General features: G+C 38.5%; 1 protein-coding gene and 1 long non-coding RNA gene across 9 annotated transcripts; both read left to right on the forward strand.

Annotated features, from left to right (window-relative positions):
* The first annotated feature begins 73 nt into the window (after positions 1-73).
* On the forward strand, positions 74-10,663 carry LOC126591337 (uncharacterized). Of its 4 annotated transcripts, none has more exons than XR_007612347.1 (5): positions 74-182; positions 425-850; positions 4,725-5,236; positions 5,386-5,519; positions 10,333-10,663. It is a non-coding gene; the product is annotated as an uncharacterized LOC126591337 (long non-coding RNA). The 4 variants fall into 4 exon arrangements; XR_007612351.1 differs by having other exon boundaries at positions 5,048-5,236; XR_007612350.1 differs by having other exon boundaries at positions 80-182; positions 783-850.
* A 5,518-nt stretch (positions 10,664-16,181) lies between these two features.
* LOC126591330 (uncharacterized) lies at positions 16,182-21,347 on the forward strand. 5 transcript variants are annotated; one of them, XM_050256986.1, is made up of 6 exons: positions 16,182-16,572; positions 16,821-16,870; positions 18,014-19,657; positions 19,775-19,874; positions 19,966-20,041; positions 20,125-21,347. In XM_050256986.1, exons 5-6 carry the CDS (start codon positions 20,032-20,034, stop codon positions 21,282-21,284), a joined length of 1,170 nt encoding a protein of 389 aa, XP_050112943.1. In that variant the 5' UTR covers positions 16,182-16,572; positions 16,821-16,870; positions 18,014-19,657; positions 19,775-19,874; positions 19,966-20,031; the 3' UTR covers positions 21,285-21,347. The 5 variants fall into 5 exon arrangements, 2 of the variants coding, with proteins under 2 accessions (XP_050112943.1, XP_050112942.1); XR_007612342.1 differs by having other exon boundaries at positions 16,189-16,572; positions 16,830-16,870; XR_007612341.1 differs by having other exon boundaries at positions 16,190-16,572.
* The last annotated feature ends 6,107 nt before the right edge of the window (positions 21,348-27,454 follow it).

Genomic DNA, 27,454 nt, shown 5'->3' on the forward strand with positions numbered 1-27,454 from the left:
GGGGTCTCGAAGGTTGCTTCCATGGCTTCCAAGGGGTCGCGCGACCCCAATGACCCCACTGTGGATCCGCCACTGACTCGGAGGAAGAGATCCTGAAATTTTTCCAACAAGGATCCGTGGCCATTTGGCCACTTTTAGACTAGATTTCCGGCCAACCTCGACCTCGACTGGATTTCTAATAGGTATAGACTTATTCTCTATATTCCTAACTTCAAAATGGCTTTTGAATCACTGAGTTTGGTTAACTATCGAGTTAGAAAACAACCCTGAAAGTTGGGAAGAAATTCCCAAAATTCTGGAAAAGTTTGACCATGGCCATTTGGCCACTTTCAGGCCAAATTCCTGGATGACACGGACCACATTTGAACTTTCTGTGAATATAGATTGATTCATCTCATTTCTAGCTTTAATTTGGCTTTTGTAGAAGTGTTTTTGGATGAGAATCTAGCTCGTTAGGGGCTCAGGAAATTGGCCCAAAATCCATAAAAATTGCAGAAAATCGTGGAGAAGGCGAGTACATGCATACTCGCAAGCACGTGAACGCGTGACCACCTACATGCCATTGGCACATGCAGCGTGTGGCAGGTTGTGCAGCCTCTTGTGGCGGCGCGTGACGGCACGTCCGGCCTCCGGCTGACGTGTGGTCAACAAGTGTGTGTCCGTGACGTCGAGTAGATCGATTTCATGTATTCAAACCCTATGTTTGAGCAATCTACGGAGGTTTTATTTAAGTTTCCGTGTATGTGTTATTAAACTAGGTTAATAAGTTATTTCACATATAGGGGAAACGTATCCCCGAGGACGTACGAGGTCAAGCAAGGCTAGGAGGCTTCGTTTCGACTGCGTATCTGTGAGTGGGCAGTTTATTTTATGCTTATACATATTGATAGTTTCCCTAAATGCGTAGTTACTTCACTTTTACGCTTATATTGCCAAGTATTTGTTATGGTGACATTAAATGTGATAAATGCTGCTATATGGTTGGGATATTACTGTCATGACATTCATACATATCTGTACATGCTCATCTTGCTGCACCGGTGTTAGTACTCACCCCAGGGCCAGGGCTAGTCCTTCACGTGTATGTTCACAGCGCACCATTCGCTCGCCTTGGATCCAAGTTAGGTGCCAGTCCTGTCGGGTATATTGCATTAGGAAATCCGACTTGTATGTGACGTGCTTCTGCACCAGTCTACACCTGATTGTAGTACTAGAGCATATTGATTACACCTAGTTTTATTCGTGTCAGAAATTATCTGTTCGAACTCGTGTGTTAGCTTAGATGGATGAGCACTTGGCTATACTTGATTATCACATGATTTTATTACTGGGGCATTTATATATCATGACTTGGCATATTTCTAGTTATAATTGTAACATCCCACATCGCCCAGGGGAGTGATCCTTAAATGTATATTCACATCCCTACCTAGCACAAGGCCTTTTGGAAGCTCACTGGCTTCGGGTTCCGTAGGAACTCCGAAGTTAAGTGAGAAGAGGGTCAGAGCATTCCTAGGATGGGTGACCCACTGGACGGGATGTGGAGCGAGCCCGGGACAATATCGTGCTACGGTGGTGGAGCGAGCCCGGGAAGTGATCCATCCCGGGACGGGATGTGACAAATGGTAATAGAGCCACTGAGAAGAGGGTCAGAGCATTCCTAGGATGGGTGACCAACTGGGAAGTTGCTCGTGAGTTCCCAGAAACAAAATCGTGAGGGCGTGGTCAGGGCCCAAAGCGGACAATATCGTGCTACGGTGGTGGAGCAAGCCCGGGAAGTGATCCATCCCGGGACGGGATGTGACAAATGGTAATAGAGCCAATCCCTGACTGGAAGTGTGCTGACGAGGACGTCGGGCCCCTAAGGAGGGTGGATTGTAACATCCCACATCGCCCAGGAGAGTGATCCTTAAATGTATATTCTCATCCCTACCTAGCATAAGGCCGTTTGGGAGCTCACTGGTTTCGGGTTCTGTAAGAACTCCAAAGTTAAGCAAGAAAGGGGCCAGAGCACTCCCAGGATGGGTGACCCACTGGGAAGTTGCTCGTGAGTTCCTAGAAACAAAACCGTGAGGGCGTGGTCAGGGCCCAAAGTGGACAATATCGTGCTACGGTGGTGGAGCGAGCCCGAGAAATGATCCACCCCGGGTCGGGATGTGACAATAATGTTGTTGTATTATTGTTTACATACTTACGTAGTATGTTTTAAGGAAACTATACTTGTTTTACGACGAGGGGTTAGTATATTCGAAAATAAAGGTTTTTACAAAATGTTGTTTTGCTGACCCACTCAACTTTGTTTTTCGCCCTTCGAGGTTTAGTAGCCGTGCTTACGTATTTACAAGGATTCTAGCAAATCTCAGGAGATGGTTACCTTCAGTGGTATAACTCTTATCATATTCATTATACTGTCTTATGCTCTATCATCACGTGTGAAAAGGGTTCAATCCCGCTCACCCGTGCAGTTTTTTGTTTTAGGCACCTTTAGGTTTAAATTTATTCACTTTTTCACATTATTTACCCTCATGGTTACGTCACCTCACAGTGATGGCCAGCATGCTTTGACCTTCCTAGGTCGGGGTGTGTCAAAGATAGCCACTTTCGAGCAGTTTTTCGGCCAAACCACGGTGATTTAGCCATCGAGAAAGATACCATTCTCTTCGTCTCATTGAGAAGTATGATTTTTGTTTTTGAATCACTTGATTTCATTGAGTATTGAAGAAGTTATGAACATTTAAAGTTTATCTAGTTTCCGATGAGTTCCAATTTTCTCGCGGACCAGTCACCTTTCAGGCTATTTTACAGCCATCTTCATTTTGATATATTATGGGTCGAATTTGGTTAATAAACAATTGAGTTACGAAGCTTTGAAAATTGTCCAAACTTTCGGCCAAGAGCTTTGGGACACTTAACAGAGTTTTTAACTAAATGACTAAAATAATGGATGGTGGACAATCTCAAAGACCATTTCTATTGATTTTCAATCTCAGGGACCAAAGTGATGTGTTATGCAAATCTCAATGACCATTTTGGCTAAAAAACCTTATTTGTTTGAGTATGTATCTTTGATGTAATTACAAATTTGTTGTTAATCTACTTTAGATCTTTGGTGTAAATATTTTATATCTCTTTGATGTGTGTTCTTTTTTAATCTCATTTTCTTTTCTCCCACTCCATTTTTTAACTATGGTCATAGTGCAAATGAATTCAAAAAACTCGGGATAAACTTTTTCTCTTCAGGTTACTATTACTTATTTGCCCTACAAGTCCTAGCTTTGCCAATAATATGGAGAACAACGTCTGATTTATTTATTTTTTTCTTTGTCAAAAGGTCTGCTTTACTCTTCTCATTTTGATAATTCCCTTGCCCTTGGTTTGATAGCATTTGGGTTTTAAGCGTTGATATAAAGAATTTCATTCTAATCATCAAGTCATCTTTTAACTTTTAGGGTAAATTACATTTTACCCCTTCATGTTTGAGGTTGATTTCAATTCCTTACAACATCTTTAAATATATCTCACGTAATATTTTATTTCAATATAATACATCCGTTAGATTTTTCATCCATTGGTCCGTTAAAAGTTGACGTGGCTGCCACGTGGTAAAAAAAAAAAAATTTATGCATTTAAAATATTATAATAATTTACCCTATTAATAAAAATTAAAAAAAAAACCAGAAATTCTTCCTCGACCCCTTCCCTTTCCCCGCAACCCAAAACCCCCATCTCACCCCACCCCTACCCATCTCTTCTTTCCCGTCCGACTGCCGCATCACTATGACTTTTGCAATTCTATTTTCTTCCCTCTCAGTTCTCTTCATCTCTTTCTAAACCTCCATAACTCTAATATCTTCTTCCTTAAGGAAAAAAACCAAAATCCATTTGAATTAAACCCTAATGGATTGCTAATAAAATCAGTACCTTTAAACAAATTAGGACCCAAACCCCCCTCATTCCATCCCCTCCGACGACCTCCTCCTCTTCAAACCCCCTACCTTCAAACAAATCAGTACCTTCGACGACTTCCTCTTCTTTGACTCTTCCGACCTCGACCTCTTCTGCCTAGCCTTCCCCAACCTCTTGCCACATGGCAGCGGCAGCGACAACATCGCCATGTTTCTCAAGTCCGACGACTCATCCGGGGGCCAACCACCCAACCCTTTCTCCTCCACCCCCAAGCCCACCACTTACTTCGGCTCCACCGCTATCGCTACCCACCTCCGGAGCCTCTTCGTCGACTCTGACTTTTTCAACGGCCTGGGCAGAATGCTCTACGGGTTTGGGGGGCTAGGTTATTAGGGTTTCAGAGTGGCGATTTTGTAAATGGGTTGGTGGGTAGAATTAGGTATGGAAGTGCTTCAATGGGGATGAACCGCGGACTGAGTGGTGGATTTTGTAAATGGGAGTTGCAGAGAGGTGAGGGGGAAGGAAGGGGATGTGGGTTAGGTTTTTTTTAATATTTTTTTAATAGGATTAATATTATAATATTTTTAATGTAGAAAAATATTTTTTTTGCCACATGGCACAATTTTGGCAGCCACGTCAGCACTTAACGGACCAATTGATGGAAAATGTAATGGACGTATTATATTGAAATAAAATAGTATGTGAGGTATGAAAGTGAAATGTTTTAAAGATGTTGTAAGGAATTGAAATCGAACCCAAACCTGAGAGGGTAAAATGTTATTTACCCTAACTTTTATTCAGTTGATTTGTGTCTGTAGGTACACAAACATATGTACATTTTGCTTTGAAATTTTGCTACAAATTGAGCGGCTTAAGGACAATCTCTGTTTAGAGAAATAAGTTGGACAAAGAAAGGACATGGATATGGGAACATGATTTGTCATTATATTACTTGGGGACGAGTTTTGATATTTTAGAAGTTGGTTGAGTTTGTGGAGATTTTGCTTTTCACATCTTGCTTTGTATTTGAACTTAATCATTAGAACTGAACTTTAACTTTTAGGGTGTGTTTGTTTACCTTTACTAGATCTCACTGTACTTGACTGTACTAAGAATTACCGTAGTCCCATGTTTGTTAAAGGAAGGGACTAGCTTTAGTGGGATAAAACTTCACTCGCATGGACTAAGCTAGCTGGTCTTAGTGAAGGTCCCCAAATACCAGCGGACTCCTAAGACTACCTATTTCTCGCGTCGTCCTGCTCGACTCCTCGCCTTGCTCAATCGACGGCAAAGACAAGAGTTCTCCAGTCTAGCCTATCTTCGACTCAAGGTTATCTCTTCCACCTCCTCTTCTTCTTTTTCTGATTCAAAACAAATTCAATCAAAAGTTTATAACTTTGAAGAAACATAAATTGAATGACTGGATTCTAAATCTTAATGGATATTAAATTCAATTTTTGTTCTTCTTTTTGTTTGCAGCTTCGTGAAGTTGTTGATTTCGGCCCTTAATCTCGACCGCTTAAGTGTATTTGAATGCTCTAAAATGGAGAAAATAATTGATTTGGAGGAAAATAATCACAGATCTGTATTTGCAATCACTATCGGTGTTGAATGTAGAAAGCCAAGACTCACAGTTTCTAAATATCTCTCATATATTGATTCAATGTAATAATCTTACAGTATGCAGCAGTGTATATATAGAGAGTACACTGCTCTTGCAATTACAATTATATCCTTGTCTAATCTATCTATTTACATAAGAAACTTAACAAACATCTAACTAATTTTACTTGACTCTTTACACCCCCTCAAGCTGAACTTGGAGGCATCGAAAGGTCCAAGAGCAAGCTTGGATTGCAAATACAGAAATCTGGATTTAGACAGAGATTTAGTATGAATATCAGCTAACTGATCATGAGAACACACATACTTGACTTTGAGAAGATTAGCAAGGACCAACTCTCGGATATAATGGTAATCAAGTTCAATATGCTTGGTTCGAGCATGAAAGACTGGATTAGACGCAAGAGATATGGCAGACAGATTGTCACACCAGAGAGAAGGGACTTGAGGAAGATGAAGGCCAAGAACTTTGAACACTTTACAAATCCATGTGATCTCAGCAGCGGTGTGCGCTAACGATCTGTATTCGGCTTCAGTTGATGAACGAGCAACCGTAGGTTGCTTCTTAGCACTCCAGCTAATAAGATTAGATCCCAGAAATATGCAATAGCCACTAGTAGATCGGCGATCAAAAGGGCAGCCAACCCAATCAGCATCAGAATAGGCAGTAAGATTAACAGTACCTTTCTTGAACCACAAACCATGACTCACAGTGGCTTTGAGGAATCGGAGAATACGTTTAGCTGCTTGAAGATGAGGTTCTCGGGGAGCATGCATAAATTGACAGACTTGATTGACAGCAAAAGATAAATCAGGTCGTGTCCAAGTTAGGTATTGCAATGCACCGACAATAGATCTGTATTCTGTGGGATCATGCAACAATGGACCGGTGTGATCAAGTTTATGAGAGCCAAGAGGAGTGAGACATGGTTTAGCACCAGCCATGCGGGTCTTGTGAAGTAAGTCAGAAATATACTTGCTTTGATGTAAGAAAAGACCATCAGCAGATCGCTGAACCTCAAGACCCAAAAAATAATGCAAGGGGCCTAAATCCTTCACAGGGAAAACAATACTGAGTTTCTGAATGAAACGTTGACAAGCTGCAGTATTAGGACCCGTGACAAGTATGTCATCAACATACACCAAGACAATAACAGGAACACTGTCTTGAAGCACAAATAAAGAAGCATCAGATTGAGATTGATAGAAGCCCAAGGACTTAAGGACTGCAAATAATTTGTCAAACCAGGCCCGAGGGGCTTGCTTCAAGCCATACAAGGATTTGCGAAGCTTGCAGACATGATGGGGATAAGTTGGATCACTGAATCCAGGAGGTTGCTGCATGTAGACATCTTCTTGAAGGTCACCGTGCAGAAAAACATTACTGATATCCAATTGACTGAGAAACCAGTCATGTTGAACTGCAAGAGAGAGAAGAATGCGAATGGTGACTGGCTTTGCAACAGGAATGAATGTTTCCTTGTAATCCAAACCAGCTTGCTGATGAAATCCTTTGGCCACAAGCCGAGCTTTGTATCGATCTATAGTGCCATCAGGATGTTTCTTGACCCGAAACACCCATTTACATCCAACAATATTTTGTTGGGAGGTAAAAGGAACGAGAGACCAAGTGCCAGTGGACTGCAGGGCATTGATTTCATCCTGCATAGCAGACCTCCAATGGACATGTTTGGAGGCTTGAAGATAAGTAGTGGGGATAATATCAACCGTATCAGGTAAAGGGTGTTTGGTGGCTGAGTAGGCCTTGGGTTTAGAGATACCAGCTTTAGACCTAGTGATCATAGGATGGGTATTAGGGACGGAAGAAGGCTCATGAGTGACGGGAAGATCCTCTGGAGGTACTGGAACATCAACAGTTACTGGAAGATTTACTTGAGGTACGGGAACATCAACAGGTGCAAGAAGATGCACTTGAGGGACTGTAGATGAACCAGATTGAGCAGCAGGTATGGTGAATTGTAAATTGACAGATGAATTCACTGGAGAAGGATCAGTAAGAACATGAGATGCACCAGGAACAGCAGAAGATATACTCTGAAATGGAAAGGTAGTCTCATCAAAAAGGACATGCCGAGAGATATAGACACGTTGTGTAACTGGATCAAGACAACAATACCCCTTGTGTTGAAGACTATACCCAAGGAAAACACAGGATGTACTTCTGCTGGCCAACTTGGATGTAGTATAAGGCCTGAGCCATGGATAACAACAACAACCAAAAATTCTGAGCCGAGAATAATCTGGAGAAGTGCCGAAGAGAAGTTCCCAAGGGGATTGCAGTACACCACCAAGGGGAAGTCGATTAATCAGATAAGTAGCAGTGGAAAAGGCTTCAACCCAAAACCTATGAGGCACTTGAGATTGCACCAAGAGTGTACGAGCAGTTTCAACCAAATGACGATGTTTCCGTTCAACACATCCATTCTGCTCAGGAGTATGAGGACAACTAAATTGTTGGAAAATGCCATGAAGTTTAAGAAAATGCTGAAATTGATGACTAGTAAACTCACCCCCTGAATCAGAGCGAACAACCTTTATTTTATTACCAATAGTGTTATCTACATAGGACTTGAAGTCCACAAAGGTTGAAAATACAGAGGACTTGGACTTTAAAGGAAAATACCAGCTATACTTGCTGTAATCATCAACAATAAGCAAGTAATATCTATAGCCACTCACTGATACAACAGGAGATGGGCCCCAGACATCACAGTGCAACAGTTCTAGACTTGTAGTAGATACAGAATGAGGAGAACCAAAAGGAAGCTTGTGATTCTTTGCTAAAGCACAGTCTTTGCAGAAGAAGGCCAGAGAGGATGTGCCATGGACAACAACTTTATTGGTAGACAAAACTTTACGAAAAATAGCAGAAGATGGATGACCAAGTCTGCTGTGCCATATGCGAACATTAGCAGAAGTACTTACAAGGGCAGTAGGAGAAGAAGAGACAGTGGAGAGAGCAGGTGAACCATGAAGCGGAAAGAATCCATCTTTAACTTGGCCCCGCAAAAGCGTCCTCCCCGTAAAACGATCCTTGACAGAGGATCCATTAATATCAAGAGTCAAAGAACAATCATTATCTTTAATAAACTGATAAGCAGAGAGAAGACTATGCTGCATTTGAGGCACATGAAGAACATTGTGCAGTTTAAAAGAGTGAGCAGGAGTATGTAAAATAGATGTGCCAATATGATCTATAGACAGACCTTTACCATTTCCGATGTACACCTTGTCTTCACCATGATAGGGAGTAGGAGATTGGATATTGGATATATCATTCGTAATGTGAGAGGTAGCACCCGAGTCGATGAGCCAAGAATTGGAGGACTTTGCAGTATAATGAGCACACATGGCAACAAGTTTAGCTGGAGGAAACTTGCCTGAGATTTCTGGATTCATTCGGTCGAAGCAATCAAGAGCTTCATGACTGGTAGAACCACAAATTTGACAAGAAGTTTTGTGACCTGAAGAAGAAGCAGGACGATTGAATCCAGAATTATAAGATCCTCGATTGAAACCAGAGTTGAAATTACCACGATTGGAACCACGATTGTAGTTGCGATTAGAACCACGGGAAAAGCCTCGGTTAGAACCACGAGTGTAGCTTCTGGTAGAATTATACCGAAAAGAATTCTAAAGTGGTGATGCGCCAGGATATGGAGCAACCAGAGCGTGTGGTGGTGGTGTAGGAAGGAGAGGCGCTTGACTTTGCACAGAGAATGCATGAAAAGGCTCAGAAGAGGAAGATTTCTTGCGACGCTCCATGGATAACTCCTTAGTGAGCAACAAGCCATGTAATTCATCCAACGAGGTAGAAGAAAGACGAAGTAAGATAGAATCAGTGAAAGATTCAAAATCATCAGTGAGACCGGCAAGAGTCGCAGGAATGAGATCACGATCGGTGACAGAGGCACCAGCGGCAGTGAGAGAATCGGAGATCTCCTTGATTTGTTGAAGATAGTCAGCCATGGATTGAGCCTTTCTGAATATTTTGAAGCTTCGAACGCAATTGATGAATGTGTGCATCCGAGACACCACCAAAACGCTGCTCAAGTTTGAGCCAGAGATCACGAGCGGAGGAAACACCGACGGTGAACGGAATGATTTCCTCAGAAAGCGTCGAATTGAACCAGATAAGCAGATTCTGATCTTTCTCATACCATTGCTCAAAATGTGGATTGATGGAGCGATCTGGAAGAAAGGGAGAGGGACAGGGCTCAGTGCCATCAACAATCCCTAGAAGCTTGTAGCGACGAAGAATCAGAGCAAACAAGGCCCGCCACGGCAGATAATTGGATCGCCGGAGCTTGATCGGAACCATACTGCCAATGTTCTGAATCGTGAGAGAATGATACATTTGAGGTATTGAGATTTGGGGAAGAAGAATTAGGGTTTGAAGGAGGCACCGACTCAATTGGAGAAGAAGAATCAGAGGGAGACGCCATCAAGATGCAAGAAAAAGAAAGCAAGAATCTGAATCAGACGCAAACAATCACGTCGGAGAAGACGATCAGAGAGGAGCGGAAGATCGAAAAAGAAAATTGCAGGATCGAAGAGAGGTCGTGAGGCGGTTTGGCGATGGTACCATGTAGAAAGCCAAGACTCACAGTTTCTAAATATCTCTCATATATTGATTCAATGTAATAATCTTACAGTATGCAGCAGTGTATATATAGACAGTACACTGCTCTTGCAATTACAATTATATCCTTGTCTAATCTATCTATTTACATAAGAAACTTAACAAACATCTAACTAATTTTACTTGACTCTTTATTGAAGAGTGTATACGACAATGCCCTGCCATTTCCTTGTCTGAACAAAATCTGGGAAACTGATTGTCCTGCGCAGAAGAGATGCCACTCAAGATTGGCTAACCTTTGCTTCGTGGTTGGCTAATCTCTCCATCAATTTGAAGATTGAGGTTTCCAGCGAACGACAATGATAGAAATGTTTGTCAATGTTTTTGATCCTTGCTTCATGATTATCTTCTGCAAAAATTTGTTCTTGTTTGAATATTGAAATCTTCAAGAAATTTGTGGAGAATTTTGTGCAAAGATAAAGGAAAATTATTAATTTAATTGAAAGGTTATGAATTGAACTAGAATTAAAAGTTAGTCCCGTTTCTTAGTCTGATACTGTACCAAACGTTTCACTAAGTTAGTCTAACTCAGTCTATTCTAAGTCAGTCCAGTTTAGTCCCTAGAGCTAGTCCAGTCCAAGATAGTCTGGTGTAACAAACGCACCCTTAAATGATAAGACTTCAAGATGCGACGGTTGAGATAAAAAAAGGTCAAGTATATATGTCGAGAACTTAGGGATTGTAGGCCTGTAACTTCCAATTTGTATTACTACTTGTCACGCCTCAGACCCGGGTCGACAACAAAAACTCGAACCCGAATCCGAAATGTGAGTTAGAAGCTCAATAAATAAAAGGAAATTGACACGGGTTGGAAAACTGAACTCCTCTTATGAAAATAATTCATGATTCTAAAACAAATCAAGAATTCTTTACAACCTACAATAAATAAATGAATAAATTTTCTCTACTCCAATCTAATCTGATCTCATCCTGCCTACCCTCTTGAGTGTTTAGTTTGTAAACCTGCATAACAATAGAGGGATGAGCTTCTATAGCTCAGTAGGGACAACCGTATCACAATAAATTGATAATATTAAATTAAGTGTCATGAAATCATATAGCCAAATATCAAATCATTATTGATAATAATGCATGAATGCAATGAAACCTTTTCAATTACCCCCGTTAATTTATATAATAAAACACGCGGACTTGCATGTCCCACACCATGCATTTTACCCCTGTAGAGGTGTCACATCTTAGTCCGCATAACAAGATATTGTTTGCTTTGGGCCACGCCCTCACGGATTTGTTCTTGGGTTTCGACATAAAAACTTCCTAGGGGGTCACCCATCCTAAGACTGTTCTCGTCCAAACTCACTTAACTTCAAAGTTCTCATGGGATCCGGAGCCAGTGAGTTCCCAAAAACGCGTCTTGCAATGGGAGATGAGCATGTACATATAAAGCATAGAGGATCCTCTCTCATGGGGGATGTAGGACACTACAATCCACCCCCTTAGGGGCTCGACGTCCTCGTCGGCACACTTCCGGCCAAGAGTGGCTCTGATACCAAATTGTCACATCCCAGTCAGCATAACAAGATATTGTCCGCTTTGGGCCATGCCCTCACAGATTTGTTCTTGGGTTTCGGCACGAGAACTTCCTAGGGGGTCACCCATCCTAGGACTGTTCTCGCCCAAACTCACTTAACTTTGGAGTTCTTTTGGGATCCGGAGCCAGTGAGTTCCCAAAACGAGTCTTGCAATGGGAGGTGAGCATGTACATATAAGGCATAAAGGATCATCTCCCTTAGGCGATGTGGGACACTACAGTCCACCCCCCTTAGGGGCCCAATGTCCTCGTAGGCACACTTCCGGCCAGTGAGTGGCTCTGATACCGAATTGTCACACATCCTAATCCACATAGCAAGATATTGTCCTCAATGGGCCACGCCCTCACGGATTTGTTATTGGGTTTCGGCACGAGAACTTCCCGAGGGTCACCCATCCTAGGACTGCTCTCGCCCAAACTCACTTAATTTCGGAGTTCTTATGGGATCTAGAGCCAGTAAGTTCCCAAAACGTGTCTTGCAATGAGATGTGAGCATGTACATATAAGGCATAGATGATCATCTCCCCTGAGCATTGTGGGACACTACAAGAGGGGGTTTAAATATTCTATTATAGAAACTAACCCCCATATGATATCCCAAGTTCATGAATCCCTTTTGCTAGTCATCTTATCTAATTCATTGATCTCCAACCCAAATCACCCACATCGACAATTCCTATCGATATCCTATTCTACTGTGCACATCGAGCTCGCCTGGAATGGGTTTCACAATGAATAGATTCAACTACACAAAAGATCTTTTCCAACTACCCTCATTTCCATACTTCCAATCTGAATATTGAAATTCCCACCACATCAACATGAATGATGCACAAATAATATTAATTTATCTTCCACATGTATCATTGTATATTCTCAACGAATAGCATTACAACAATAATTCCATATCCAATAACACATATCCAATAACAAGTAAACACTTAACTGAAGCAATTAGCCAATTAATATTCAATCACATTAATCAACCAAGCACTTCACGAAATTTAATAAAATCAATTTCCGTAAAGGTCTGCCTTATTTCCCCTACCAGGATTCCAAAGCTAAAACAAAGATTCACGTCACTACTGGAATAACTAAGCTCCACGTACTTAAGTAAGCTCCTTGAACACTCCTAGCGCCATATATTTCTTTCGTTCTCTTTTCTTTCTTAATCTCTCTCTACACACACGCGCGCATGCGCACATATATATATATATATATATATATATATATATATATATATATAGACACATATATAACACTATTGCATGCGCTACATGCTGCCATTCTTTCGCGTGATGTAAAACACTGGAGCAGGGCCTCCTATTTACAGGGACATATAAGTTGGCTAAAACTTAGATGGCTAAGTAATTTAATAAAATAATAATAAACAGATACTTATGTAGCTTCTACAGGTGACTTATATTTGATGAGTCACGAGAGGGAAAGCCAAGTGGCAACCCGTGATGAGAAGAATGATAAATGTCACACGAAAACATGACAAGTTGGACACAAGGATGGCTATGCGGTTGTGTGCTGTCTAATAAGAAGGAAATGAAGGTTTTGTTGAGTTGCAAAGGCTCTACGTGTAGGTCCATTCAAATACACACACACACATTTATATATATATAGATCAAATGTCACATCCCGGTCCAGCCCCCACCATATTCCGAGCTCGACTCCACCGTAGCACAATATTGTCCGCTTTGGGCCCCTTCCACGCCCTCACGATTTTGTTTCTGGGAACACACATGAGAACTTTCCCGTGGATCACCCATCATGGGATTGCTCTCGCGCGAACTCGCTTAACTTCGGAGTTCCGATGGAACTCGAAGCCAGTGAGCTCCCAAAAAGCCTCGTGCTAGGTAAATATGAGAATATACATATAAGGCTTACACGATCCTCACCCCTGGGCGATGTAGGATCCAAAAGGCCTCGTGCTAAGTAGAGATGAGAATATACATATAAGGCTTACATGATCCTCACCCCTGGACGATGTGGGATGTAACATCAAATATAGATTTTTATATTTTAACAATAACAAATAATAATAAACAGATATTTTTAAAATACAGGTTCTCACACTACTAAACCATATATACCAAATGTAATTAGGAATTAAATTAAATACAAACTATATGTGGATGGAGAAAGCAATATATAAGGAGAGCCGAAAATACTTGGAGACAATCAAATACTGCACAAATTTGTGACAAATTGACGAGTAAACGACTCTTTATTTTATTTTTATTTTATCTTTGTTAAGCTATATGTTTTAATTTACTCATTTTATTGTTGGATTCAAAAGCAAAGATGACAGAAGGTGTGCGTGTGTGCGTGCGCGCGTGTGTATGAGGTATGAACTGTAGGAAGTAAGTCGCATAATATGTGGGGCCTAAACTAGCAATGACCTCACCCATTCTTCACAATATCACATTTGACGAAGAAAATTATAAGGATATAATCACAAACATTTTTTTTTTAATGGGTAAGCAAGCTTTTTGTTACAACCATGAAAACACACATACAATACAAACACACAATGGACGGCAAGCAGTTTTTTGTTCAAGTGGTGAATTCAGCGATCGACAACTTAATTGGCTCCTCATGGCTCTGTGACGACGACTCGACTGTGAGAATTAATGTACGTGATCAGTGATATAGTATACATTAATACATAAGTGATATATTATACAGATTTCTGTCCCAGATGCGCGCAATTATTTGTAAAAGTTAAGAATCCATGGATCCAGACATTGGATTGCGCAATATTGGGTTCCCCAGCTATGCTGAATTATTTAGCTCGCTTATTATTATTTTATACCACTAGTTTTGGTTGGAGACAAAAATTTCAGTCTCTACAACACTGACGACATTCATCATCTATTTAACCGTGGGCATGCATGCATGGATATCTATATATTGGTTCAAGGATCGATATATATGGATTATAGACCTCGGTTAATTGACTACATTCCAATTATATAGTCACGTCTGGATATACAGTTAAGGCCTTTTACAATAATTTTAGTGAATTTGATTCCTATCAACCGTAATTGCCTTTGTAACGGTAGCACATGTGATCCTGCATATATTTAGTTACCCAACTGGTGTAAATCAACCTACAATTACAATTAGAGTTTAAACAAACTCAGCAGCATAAAGATTAAAGACAACACTGAGAGGTACTGGGACCTGATGATACATATGGAAGTTACGGAAGGGAAGCACAACTTTTCTTCTGCCCAGTTTAGTATTGCTTTTTTTTTTTCACCAAAAACTGTTTCATTTTAAAGTAAACAAAAAAAAAATTGTTTAGTAAAAATAAAATATATTGCTTCACTTTTAATGAATATTTTTAATTCCAGTAAAACGCTTATTAATTTAAAAAAAATAACGTTATTTATCCTTCTAGACCATGGTCCGAAATGCCGATAATATCGGCGATATATCGCCGATATTATCGGTTTTGAGAAGTTCCGATTTTTTTTTCTATATCCAACTAGTTTTCGTGATAATATCGCGATATTATCGATATTATCGATAATATCGCGATATTACCGAATTTATCGATAATATCGGTGGCTGACCGCTCGGAGAAGAACGCCGGAGCTGTAGAAGCTCCGGCCGACTGTAAAACAGGACCCTAGACTCCGATCTAGGTATGAAAATGAAAAAGGAGACGAGATGAACATTTGTATATATGAAATTTGCCGTGAAATCATCGGAGGTGTTCCGAAATTGAGTCGACACGCACGGCCTCGCCGGAGTTCGCCGAGTTGCAGAGATGAGAAGGAGAGGGAGAAAGACGATGCTGATGATGATGGGTGTGCATGTGTGTATGTGGGTCTTGGACCATCGGCGCAGAGAGAAAGGAGAGAGACGACGGCGGCGGCGACGAGGGAGAAGCAGAAGCCGATCTGCCGATGTGGGTCTCTGTGCGTGTGTGTGGAAGTGGGAGAAAGACGATGCTGATGATGAAGGTCGTGCATGTGTGTATGTAGGTCTTGGACCATCGGCGCAGAGAGCTAGAACGAAAGACGACGGCGGCGGCGACGATGTGGGTCTCTGTGCGTGTGTGTGGGAGTGGGAGAAGGATCGAGAGACCTTGGGTCTCTGTGCGTGAGTGTGTGTGTGGGGGAGAAGGATCGAGAGACGTACGTGGGTGGGATTGGGAGATCTGTGTTTGTTCTTGACGGGGGAAATTGACGTGGGAGAACGGAGAAGGGGGAGAAGGGACTCAGATAAGAGAGAAGGGAGAAGGTTCGAGAGAGTCTGAGAGAATACCGTATGCGTGTGAGAGGTGAGTGTGAGTGGGATGTGTGCGTGTGTGGTGTCATGTCGGTGTGTGTGTGTGGTGTCGTGTGAGGTGACTGTTGACCTGTGTATATAGACATATAAATATTATATAATGCATTCGTAACCTGTAAAGCTGTAACACCAATAATATTCTTACTTTTTGGTTTTAGATTCTAGCAATACTTGCAAAAAATTTATGTGGCCCTTTGATGTGGTTGGGTCATCTCATCTGAGATGCCTGACTGATTTTACAAAATGTCCATAACTTTTTGCAGTTTCAGACCATGGACATCAAATAATACTGCTTTTATAATGAAACCGTGTCCGTGTGCGTGAGTCCGTGATATTCTTTCACATGCAGAACAGTGTATCATTGTCTATTATATTCTTTCACGCGGCACGCCTTATCAGAGGTGGAGTGATAGTATCAGAGGCATTCAGCATTTTCGTTTCTTCTTCTTCCCTTACCATTTTCAAAGCTATTCCAAATCCATTCCAAAGCTTGAAAACAAACGGTTCCATATTTAAGGTAAGTTTACAAACTTAAATTTATATTATTGTAATTTATACAACAACAAATAAATTTGTATGGACTCGTATGTTAATTTTTTTAAGTAATTAATACTTGCATGTTAAATTTTGTAAGTAATTAAGTAATGTTAACAATTACATGTTAATTTTTTTAAGTAATTAAGTAATGTTGTATAATTATTCCCTAGGATAATTTTAATATGTTTAATGTTATTTATTATTTTATTTCCCTTACCATTTTCAAAGCTATTCCAGATCCATTCCAAAGCTTGAACACAAACGGTTCCATATTTAAGGTAAGTTTACAAACTTAAATTTATATTATTGTAATTTATACAACAACAAATAAATTTGTGTGGACTCGTATGTTAATTTTTTTAAGTAATTAATACTTGCATGTTAATTTTTTTAAGTAATTAAGTAATGTTAACAATTACATGTTAATTTTGTTAAGTAATTAAGTAATGTTGTATAATTATTCCCTAGGATAATTTTAATATGTTTAATGTTATTTATTATTTTATTAATATTAGGTTTTATTATCAAATTGGATTATTATTCATTAATAATAGGTTTTTTTATTATCAAATTGAATTATTATTCATTAATATTAGGTTTTATTATCAAATTTGATTATTCTTCATTAAATTGGATTATTATCAAATTGTATTATTATTCATCACCATGTTTTATATTAGGTTTTTTTTAATTATCAAATTGGATTATTCTTCATTAATATTAGGTTTTATTATCAAATTTGATTATTCTTCATTAAATTGGATTATTATCAAATTGGATTATTATTCATCACCATGTTTTATATTAGGATTATTTTTTTAATTATCAAATTGGATTATTCTTCATTAATATTAGGTTTTATTATCAAATTTGATTATTCTTCATTAAATTGGATTATTATCAAATTGGATTATTATTCATCACCATGTTTTATATTAGGATTATTTTTTTATCAAATTGGACTATTATTCATTAATATTAGGTTTTTTTTAATTATCAAATTGGATTATTCTTCATTAATATTAGGTTTTATTATCAAATTTGATTATTCTTCATTAAATTGGATTATTATCAAATTGGATTATTATTCATCACCATGTTTTATATTAGGATTATTTTTTTATCAAATTGGAATATTATTCATTAATATTAGGTTTTTTTTAATTATCAAATTGGATTATTATTCATTAATATTGGGTTTTATTATCAAATTGGATTATTCTTCATTAAATTGGATTATTCATTAAATTGGATTATTCATTAAATTGGATTATTATCAAATTGGATTATTCATTAAATTTTTACAATCATTTTCATTTTCATTACTTCGTATTTAATTCTTCTGTAGAATAACTTTATTATTTAGGTTCTCTTATTTTATCAAAAAATAATTGTCTAATTTTCATGAAAAATAAATATAGGTACATTTAAGATGTCAAGTGGAGTTACTAAACGTGATCCAGCTTGGGAACATGGAGACCCAATAGACGGAAACAAACATGGCACAATTTGCAAATATTGTGGTCGGGTAATGAAGAGTGGCGGAGTGACACGACTTAAGTACCATCTTAGTGGATTAGATCCAGCAAAAAATGTCCAACGATGCGATAATGTCCCCCCAGAAGTGAAGGCATTCATCAGCACATTATTAAAAAATAAAAAACAGCAGAAGGAAAAGATAACACATGGAATGGAAAATATTCGAGCTGGGCTACGAGGATAAGTCATTGGCCAAGCGGTTGACAGTGATGATGATGACGATGAGGACGAATGTGATGATGACATGGGACCTGAAGAACGACGCAGTTTGAAACAAGCATTACGTGCCTCCAAACAGTCAGCATGGGAAAGAGAACACCTTCATAAAATTCCTAATAGGGGACAAGGTTCCGGGACAAGTGGTGGTGTACAAATGAGACGGGGAGGCAGTCTTAGAGAATCACAACCAACACCACCAATAGCCCCAAGTTTATATAAGTCATCCAACGCACGTCAAAAGAGTGTTTGGAGTTATTTCAAGGGAGGTAATGTGAAGGAGGGAATGGGGCGTCTAATTAGCAAGATCTTTATCTATGAAAATGTCCCTGCTGAGAAAGCATCATCACATCATTTCAAAAATATGGTAGTGGGATGTCAACAGGCCGGTGTTGGAGTACAACCTCCCACTCCCTATGAGATAAGAAACAAATATTTGGATATGGAGTATAAAGACATTGGCGAGTATGTTAACAAGTTGAGGTCAAAGTGGGAAACTAATGGTTGCACAATCATGTGTGACGGATGGACTGGGGCGACCAGATTGTCTATCATAAACTTCATGGTATACTCCAAGGGAAAGACAATTTTTTTGAAGTCTGTTGATGCTTCAGACCATATAAAGAACTACAAGTATATTTACAAATTATTGAGGGATGTAATCATGGAGGTGGGAGAGCATAATGTTGTCCAAGTCGTGACCGACAACGGTTCTGCATTTGTCAAAGCTGAAAAAAAGTTAATGAAGCATCATAATGTGTTTTGGACATCATGTGCAGCACATTGTATTGATCTCATGTTTGAGGCAATGGGGAAGAGAGATAATGTTTCTACTGTGGTCAAAAGAGCTAGAACGATCACAAATTATATTTACAATCACGGTTGGTTGTTGGCAAAGATGCGTGAATTTTGCAAAGGAGAAATCATTCGTCCAGCTACCACTCGATTCGCCACCAACTATATTGCATTAGACAGCCTACTGAAGAAGAAAGCAGGGTTGAAGCAACTATTCACTAGTGACGATTGGGCCAACCACAATTTCAGCCGCTCAAATACAGGTCGTATGGTGGAAAGTATAGTGCTTGATCATGCTTTCTGGACTCAATCAGAACATGTGTGCCAACTGTTTGAACCTCTTTACAAAGTTTTACGGATCGTTGACACAGAAGTGTATCCTACTATGGGGGCAGTATATGAGTTGATGCGTGTAGTGAAGGATGAATTGGAAAAAAAACATGGTGCAAGGTGGGTCATCAAGATAATTGAAGATCGATGGTATAAAACATTGTACCACGATTTGCATGCAGCAGGTATAAATTATGTCATAATTTGCAATTCATTTCTTTAGTTGCATAAGTTTTATTTCTCTTATTAGAGTATGTGTTTCTTTGAACAACATATTATTTGAATCCTCGATACCAATACAGACCCGGTGTTGGAGATGATGGTACTCTTATACGTGCTGTACATAATGTATACTCTAAATTAGACCCTGCATCACCAGCAGTTGGCCAATTTGGAAATGAGGTACACAATTACTTAAATTATAATAATTACTTAAATTATAATATTAATAATTACTTTGTTGGATTAAACTAACACGATTTATTGAATTCAGCTAACATGGTTTAAAGATGCAAGAAGAACTTTTGGAGAACCAACATCAATTGCTGCTCGAACAACAATGTCTCCTAGTGAGTGTAAACATATTTCACTATAAGTTTATAATAGAATTTGTTCGAGTTATTAGGCTTATCAACATTGTTTTTCATTGTAGCTGAATGGTGGATCATGTATGGGACCGATGCACCAACTGTGAGAAAGTTAGCAATCAAAGTATTATCACAAACAGCTTCCTCATCTGCTTGTGAAAGAAATTGGAGCACATTTGCACTGATACACACAAAGCAAAGAAATAGGTTGGCGCATAGTAGGTTGGAAAAATTAGTTTATTGCTACTACAACATGAAGCTTCAAATTCGAGATAAGGAAGCAGAAATAGATCATGTCAACCGTGGTGACCCACTAGATGTATTTGATATTGTTGGTGAAGATGATGATACGGAGGGTAACCAACTTTTTCAATGGATTAGACCTCTTCATTTAGATGATGATAAAGGCAACCCAGCTCCCAGAGTTGCTGAAGAAGCACGTAATGAAGGGATAAATGTAGAAAGAGTATTAGAGGAGGAGGTGGGATCTAGCAGCGCTGACTCTTTGGATGAACTTTTCCTCCCAAGACCAAGAAACACTGGAATTTCACCTTCTTCCAATCCTACACAACCACAACATCGTGCTGATACTAATGATATCTCTAGTACAAGATCAGGAGACTTACCTACCACCGAAGGTGGGAATGATGAAGGACATAGTGGAGCTGGAGGTAGTGGTGGTGGATATGGAAACTATTATGGACCATCACCTCCCGAATATTTGAGCCCCTTCACTGGTGAGGCAAACTTCACGCATGCAACACAGGATGATGACCATGGCAGTAGGCGGGCAGGACCAGGAATTGGTGCCATAGGGAAGGACTATACTCGCAGAGAAAGAGGTAAGGGGATTTTGTCAAGTCAAGAAGATGACTCGTTATCTAGAACTTCAGATTCTGTTGGATTGGGAAGTAGTAACTATGGTTATACTCATAACCAACCATTTCCCTACCCTTCATATCCCTACCCTTCATATCCCATTCCTGTTGGGATGGAATCGAGCGACTCATGGAAACAATCCCAGACTCAATCTTCAAATGATTTTTCTTATGGACAACCTCAACCAATCTCGGATCCATATGGGTGGCATGTTAACAATTACATGCAAAACTATTTTGGGGATTTATCATTTGATAACTACTTTTCACAATACACTCATTCTACACATAGAGATGATGAAGATAGTGAAAAATTTGAACCTCATAGGAACTCTATGTGGTACTAAAGTGTAAAATATTGTACTAATTCATTATATATAAATGATTATGGTGTGTTTAGACTTCTTTCATTAATTACTACATATTTTCTACACTCATAATGTTTGTCAGATCGCTATATAATCAACTTGATAATGTTAAATCCATCATGCAATGCATTTCCTTCCAATTTTTTGTGATAAACTAATAGATAATTGACTAAATAAACATCCTACAAAGTTTCAATAAAAATTTCCAAGTTTTTCTTACAATTTCCGTGGTTTCCATGTAATTTTTATCAATATCGATATTTTACCGATATTTCCATTGATATTTCCGTGTTTTCGGATTACCGATATTTCCGATATTACCGATATTTAATACCTTGTTCTAGACACATTTTTTTGAAGAACAAAGTGACCATCACGACCTACCACTACAAACCTTAACCCTTACACCACCATTGCCATTACCACCACCATTGTTGCCATCACCACCACTACAACTACACCACAACCATACCTGCCACCACTACCACCACAACCACAACTGCCACCACCATAAACACAACCACCACCACTGCCATCACAACCAAGGAAGAAAATATCGGTAATATCGGAAATATCGGTAGTCTGAAAACACGGAAATATCGATGGAAATATCGGGATAATATCGATAAAAATTACATGGAAACCATGGAAATTGTAAGAAAAACTTGGAAATTTTTATTGAAACTTTGCAGGATGTTTGTTTAGTCAATTATCTATTAGTTTATCACAAAAAATTGAAAGGAAATGCATTGCATGATGGATTTAACATTATCAAGTTGATTATATAGCGAGCTGGCAAACATGATGGATTTAAAGGATGTTTATTTAACTGATTTGAGGTGACCCAACCACACACACACATACACGCCACCACACACGCACACATGTTCTGAATCCAGTGACAGTTACTGGGTTCACCCTTTCAACCTCTGCGAGCTTATCTTTTCTTCTCTCTTCTTCTTTTTTTGTTTAAAAAAAAATTATAATAATTGTTCTTTTACATTGGTAACTGTAAGGTTTTAATTTCGATTCTCGTTAAAAACAAGTTTGAAGGATATTATTACTAGTCCATTGTGATGCTTAGTCCACTCCCCCACTCCCTTAATGTAGATACTACTGTTTTTTTATTATTATTTAAGAAAATTGATATAACCCCTTTCACAATGAGGGGTACCCAAGAAGAAAAGAGAATCTTTCACACCTTTAAATTTAAAATTTACCAGCAAAGGTCTTAAATCCAAATACACTTTCCTCCTAAAAAATTGTTCTCAAAGTAAAAAAGGCATATGGGCATGCGGTTGCATGTGGTGTTGAATTTCTGATTATATTACACACGCACACAACACACACACACACACAACGCACGCACAGAGAGACTGAGTCTCTCTCGATCCTTTTTTCTCATTACACACGCACACAACACACGCACACACACAACAACCCACAGGGAGACTCCTCAGTCTTTCTCGATCCTTCTTCTCTCTTCTCTCCCTTCTCCCTTCTCCCACACACAGACACAGAGATCTGTCGATCTCTCTTCTCCCTTCTCCCACACACACGCACAGAGATCTGTCGATCTCTCTTCTCCCTTAGCCTCGTCGGTGTAGTCTCTCTGGAAACTCTCATTTCTCTCTACACCGAGTCCGAGACCCATATACACACACGCACACCATCGCATCTGCTTCAGGAAGACACCCATCGTCATCATCAACCTCGTCTTTCTCCCTCTCCTTCTCGTCCCTGCAACTCGGCGAACGTAGGAACTCCGGCGAGTTTCTTGAATTTCTCCGGTTAGGTAAGCTTCGATTTACCTCTTTCTGTTCCACATTGAAGCTTATATGTGAAATTTAAGTTCAAAATCGTGTTTTTGCAAGGTTTTTGGGACGAAATCGACTCGGGTTCGCATAGATCCATCTCCGGCGTTCTTCTCTGAGTGCCCAGTTCCAAATCTATCGCGATAATTTCGAAAATATCGCGATATTATCACGAAACCCATTTGGATAGTTATAAAAATATCGATCCCCTTAAAAATCGATAATATCGGTGATATATCGCCGATATTATCGATTTTTTCTTCCTTAATCACAACCACAACTGTCACCATTGCCGTTGTTGGCAACCTTACAACCATTGTTACCTCTGTAGCCCAACCACCACACCCTGTTATTGGCACCACCACCGTCACAATCATTGTCGTCGCCACGTTGTCGTCGTCATCATCCACACTATCATGTCCATTTTTGCAATTATAAACAATTATATCATTTTTATACTAAATCTTATCATAATGTTTTTACATTGCTTTTCATACACACAACACTTTAAAAATAAAATTTACCACATGCTCAACTATTTTACTTTGCAGCTGATTATTCTTAAAGTACAACATAAACAACTTTTAAAAAATGTACAACAATCCCAAACTGGTCACTAGTTTTATAACTAAGATTCTTTATGTATGAAGCTAGATTCACATTACAATTAATTAAAGGGATCTTTTGATATAGACGCCTCAGTTTTGAATTCTCTAGATCAAACATCTATGCCTTTTAATGATTTGATTAAACTTTTTTTGTCATAATTTTTGTGCTATATGCATATTATATTGTAATCTAGCCTTTTGATTACACTCTCATCCATTAGAGATAATTGTAAAAAAAAAAAAGTTGATTAGATTCAATTTATTTTCACTAATTATCTATGATTTAAGATATTTTATTTCCAAAATAGTTTAAAATATTTTTAAATTCCCCAAAATCAAACGTACCGAAATAAGTTTTTCTTTTAGTACTTTAAGAGAAAATAGGATTGAGAATAATATAAACATACCAATACACAATGTGTACAAAATAAAACGTACCAAAATAAAATAATGTACCAATATTAACAATATGTATCAAATCAAACGTACCAAAATTGCAAATAAACATACCAATTAATGATTTTTGTAAATTCAAACGTACCCGCAGATAATATATACGTAATGTATTGTATCTAATAATAATTCGTCAACAACTATACTTAAAAAACAGCAAAAAAAAAAAAAAAAAAAAAATCACAAAAAAATTGAAAAAATTACACGGAGTTTTTATGTTGATCACCAACTATTTGAAAAAGAAAAAACTATTTCGAAAAAGAAATAATATTAAACGTTTGCATTAAAAAAAACTGATCAAAAAACATTTTTGGAAGAAGAGAAAATATAGTTTAATTACTAATATCTCTACTAAATAAGGAAAACTGCATCATGGAGATAAAAAGATAAATTCAAAAATTATTTTAATTTAAAAAAATAGAGATGACTATTGGTCAAAGTGTTGGAAAATATTAGTATTTTGGTTTATTTGAATGTTTGGTTTTATAGGCTTATCCCGTTAAAATTAGGTTTTGTTAGAGATTAGAGTTAGTTTATTATAAATAGGGTGCTTTGTTATTCATTAGAGAATAAGCTAGTCACAATGTAATCTCTTAGGGTCCGTTTGTTGCACCGGACTATCTCGGACTGGACTAGCTTCAGGGACTAAGCTGGACTGGCTTAGATTAGACTAAGCTGGACTGATTTAGTGAAGCGTTTGGTGCAGTGTCGGATTAAAAAGCAGGACTAATATATTTTATTATTAAATTTATATTTACAATATTTTATCATTAATTTAATCTATATATATTAATATTTTATTATTAAATTATCATTTTCCTTTTATCTTCTTTTGTCCGCCAGCCCTCCCCTCTCCTTTTCTCTGCCATTTCATCTCCTTCCCAGAACATCTTCCTCTCTCTCTCTTTGTTTCCTCCCGTTGCATCCCTCCCCTCTCCTCTTTCTCTACCATTTCATCTTCCTCTCTCTTTTTTTTGTCCACCCAAATCTTCCTCGGACTCCAAATCTGCCTTGCCGCACCAGCGACTCCACCTGCTGCTGGCAGAGAATTCAGCAACTTGAGGTTCTGGAGCTTCTCGGATGGCTCGTCCATGGCGATGGTGGCGGCAGGAAATATGGGATTGGGGATTTTTTGTGGGTGATGGTTGGTGGTGGGAAATATGAGATGGGGGATTTTTTGTGGTTGATGTTGGTGGTGGAAGAACCCTCGCAGGGAGGAGGAAGAAGCCCATAACTCACAGAAGGGCTCGCAGGGAGGTGAATCAAGCAAGACGAAGAGAGATGCCGTCGAAATCGAGGTCGATGAGGTGAATCAAGCAGAACGAAGCGAAGTTCCTAGCTAATCCCGTGGTTTTTGGGGGGACTGGTGAAGACCGGCTAGCACGCCTCGCAGGGACTCGTAGTCGAGGCGAGTCCCATTTATTTTAGTCCCACAACCTACCAAACGTAGGATTATAGTCCTACTTAAGGTAGTCCAAGCCAATCCCTCCTAAGGAGGTGTAACAAACGTGCCCTTAGGGTTTTGTAGCCGTTCCAGCATTCTCGTTAGTTTAATAATATTCCTATTATTTTGTATTATTATTCGTTTCGTACTCTGATATTCAACTTGGTATCAGAGCAGGTTTGATCCTTCGGGATTTAATCTGCTTCGGGTTGGTATCTGTTTGCTTGTTTTTGTTGTCATTCGTGTTCAGATTGTTAATTGGTATTGATTGTTTGCAAGAAGAAAAAAATTGTTCGTTCGTTTTTGTCCCGTGACTCTGCTTCTACACCTTTGAACGCTGCAGCCTGCAGGAGTATCCGCAAGTTTGTATTGCTGCAAAGGAAAAAAGAGGAAAAAGTAGATTGGAATGAAAAAAGAAGGAAAAAAAGGTGAGTAAAAAAAAAAAAAGGAAGAAACAAGAAAAAATTGGTTGCTTGTTTGAGGCCTATGCAGGCAAAGAAAAAAAAATTGGTTGGATTTTTTGTTTGTCTGTTCGGAAGTTGACATCGGCATCAGCATCGGCATTGATATTGGCATCGGCATCGGCATTTAGAGGCTTGCATCCACATCTGCTTGTTGGCAAACTCATGTCGTGTACCGCCATGAGTTTGACGGGGGGTGTTTGAAAATATTAGTATTTTAGTTTATTTGAATGTTTGGTTTTATGGGCTTAGCCTGTTAAAATTAGATTTTGTTAGAGATTAGTGTTAGTTTATTATAAATAGAGTATTATAAATATGGTGCTTTGTTATTCATTACAGAATAAGCTAGTCACAATGTAATCTCTTAGGGTTTTGTAGCCGTTCCGGCATTCTCGTTAGTTTAATAATATTCCTATTATTTTGTATTCTTGTTCGTTTGATATTCAACTCAAAGCACTTTAATCAAATTTAAAAAAAGCAGAGATGTTTAATCTAAATGATATAGAAAAACTGTAGGAGATTTTAATTTTTCCTTAATAATATCGATAAACAACCCAAAGCAACAGGAAAACTCCAAAGATTATTTAAAATTTCAGATTGAGGAGATTGAAGTTCTATTTATTCTGAAATGGTGGTTTGTGAAAGATGTGTAGAGAGAACGATGATGAAGTGAGATACAAATTGAGCAGCTATATGCTAATATGTCATATTACTGCAAGTCTGGGCTTTGCCGTGAATTTCAATACTTTTTAGTAGTATTTTCTACAAATACAATGTTTGACTAAAGTGCAAAATTACAGTATTAAAAAAAAGCTATTGTATCAAAAGTACGGATGTTTGAAGGCACAGTGTTTACTGATATAAAGATCCTTAGAAAATGAACCACAGACTCAATAAATCTAATTGTAGATAGTAAACTGATATTATGCAGTACAACAATCTGAAGCCTACCAAATAATAAAGCATAAAAGTCCATATTACTTCTCCACGGCAAAGCTTTTGTCGAATTCCACTTGAGAAACCTTGACTTTACCACACTTGTAGCTTTAAAAAATTGGGGTAAGTGGAGTTTAATCCTTGGCATAAATCAACTTTTCATAAAAACCTGGTACAAGATAAAAAATTTAAATTAGTCCCTTGACTGGATGTTCACCTCAGAATTAACATTAAAACTCATATTTCATTGGATTTAATGTCTTTATGTGTATTTTAGTTCCTAAAATACCCCCACAATTAATATTTGATTTGAGGGCTTCATTTCCTCCTATAAAATAAGAAATTCAGTTACATACCAAATAAGAAAACGAAATTATTGATTAGAATTCAAAAAATTTCATATCACAATGAAACAAAACTCTAGAAATCAAAT

This window comes from Malus sylvestris, chromosome 11 (genome assembly GCF_916048215.2).
Source record: "Malus sylvestris chromosome 11, drMalSylv7.2, whole genome shotgun sequence".
Classification (NCBI taxonomy): Eukaryota; Viridiplantae; Streptophyta; class Magnoliopsida; order Rosales; family Rosaceae; genus Malus; species Malus sylvestris.

What these genes read in the sequence shown, in the direction of transcription:
- LOC126591330 (XM_050256985.1), top strand. Translation starts at nt 18,376, where the DNA reads ATGGGACCTGAAGAACGACGCAGTTTGAAACAAGCATTACGTGCCTCC. An exon ending in CCACGATTTGCATGCAGCAG is followed by an intron (nt 19,658 to 19,774) that starts GTATAAATTATG and finishes ATACCAATACAG; the next exon opens with ACCCGGTGTTGGAGATGATG.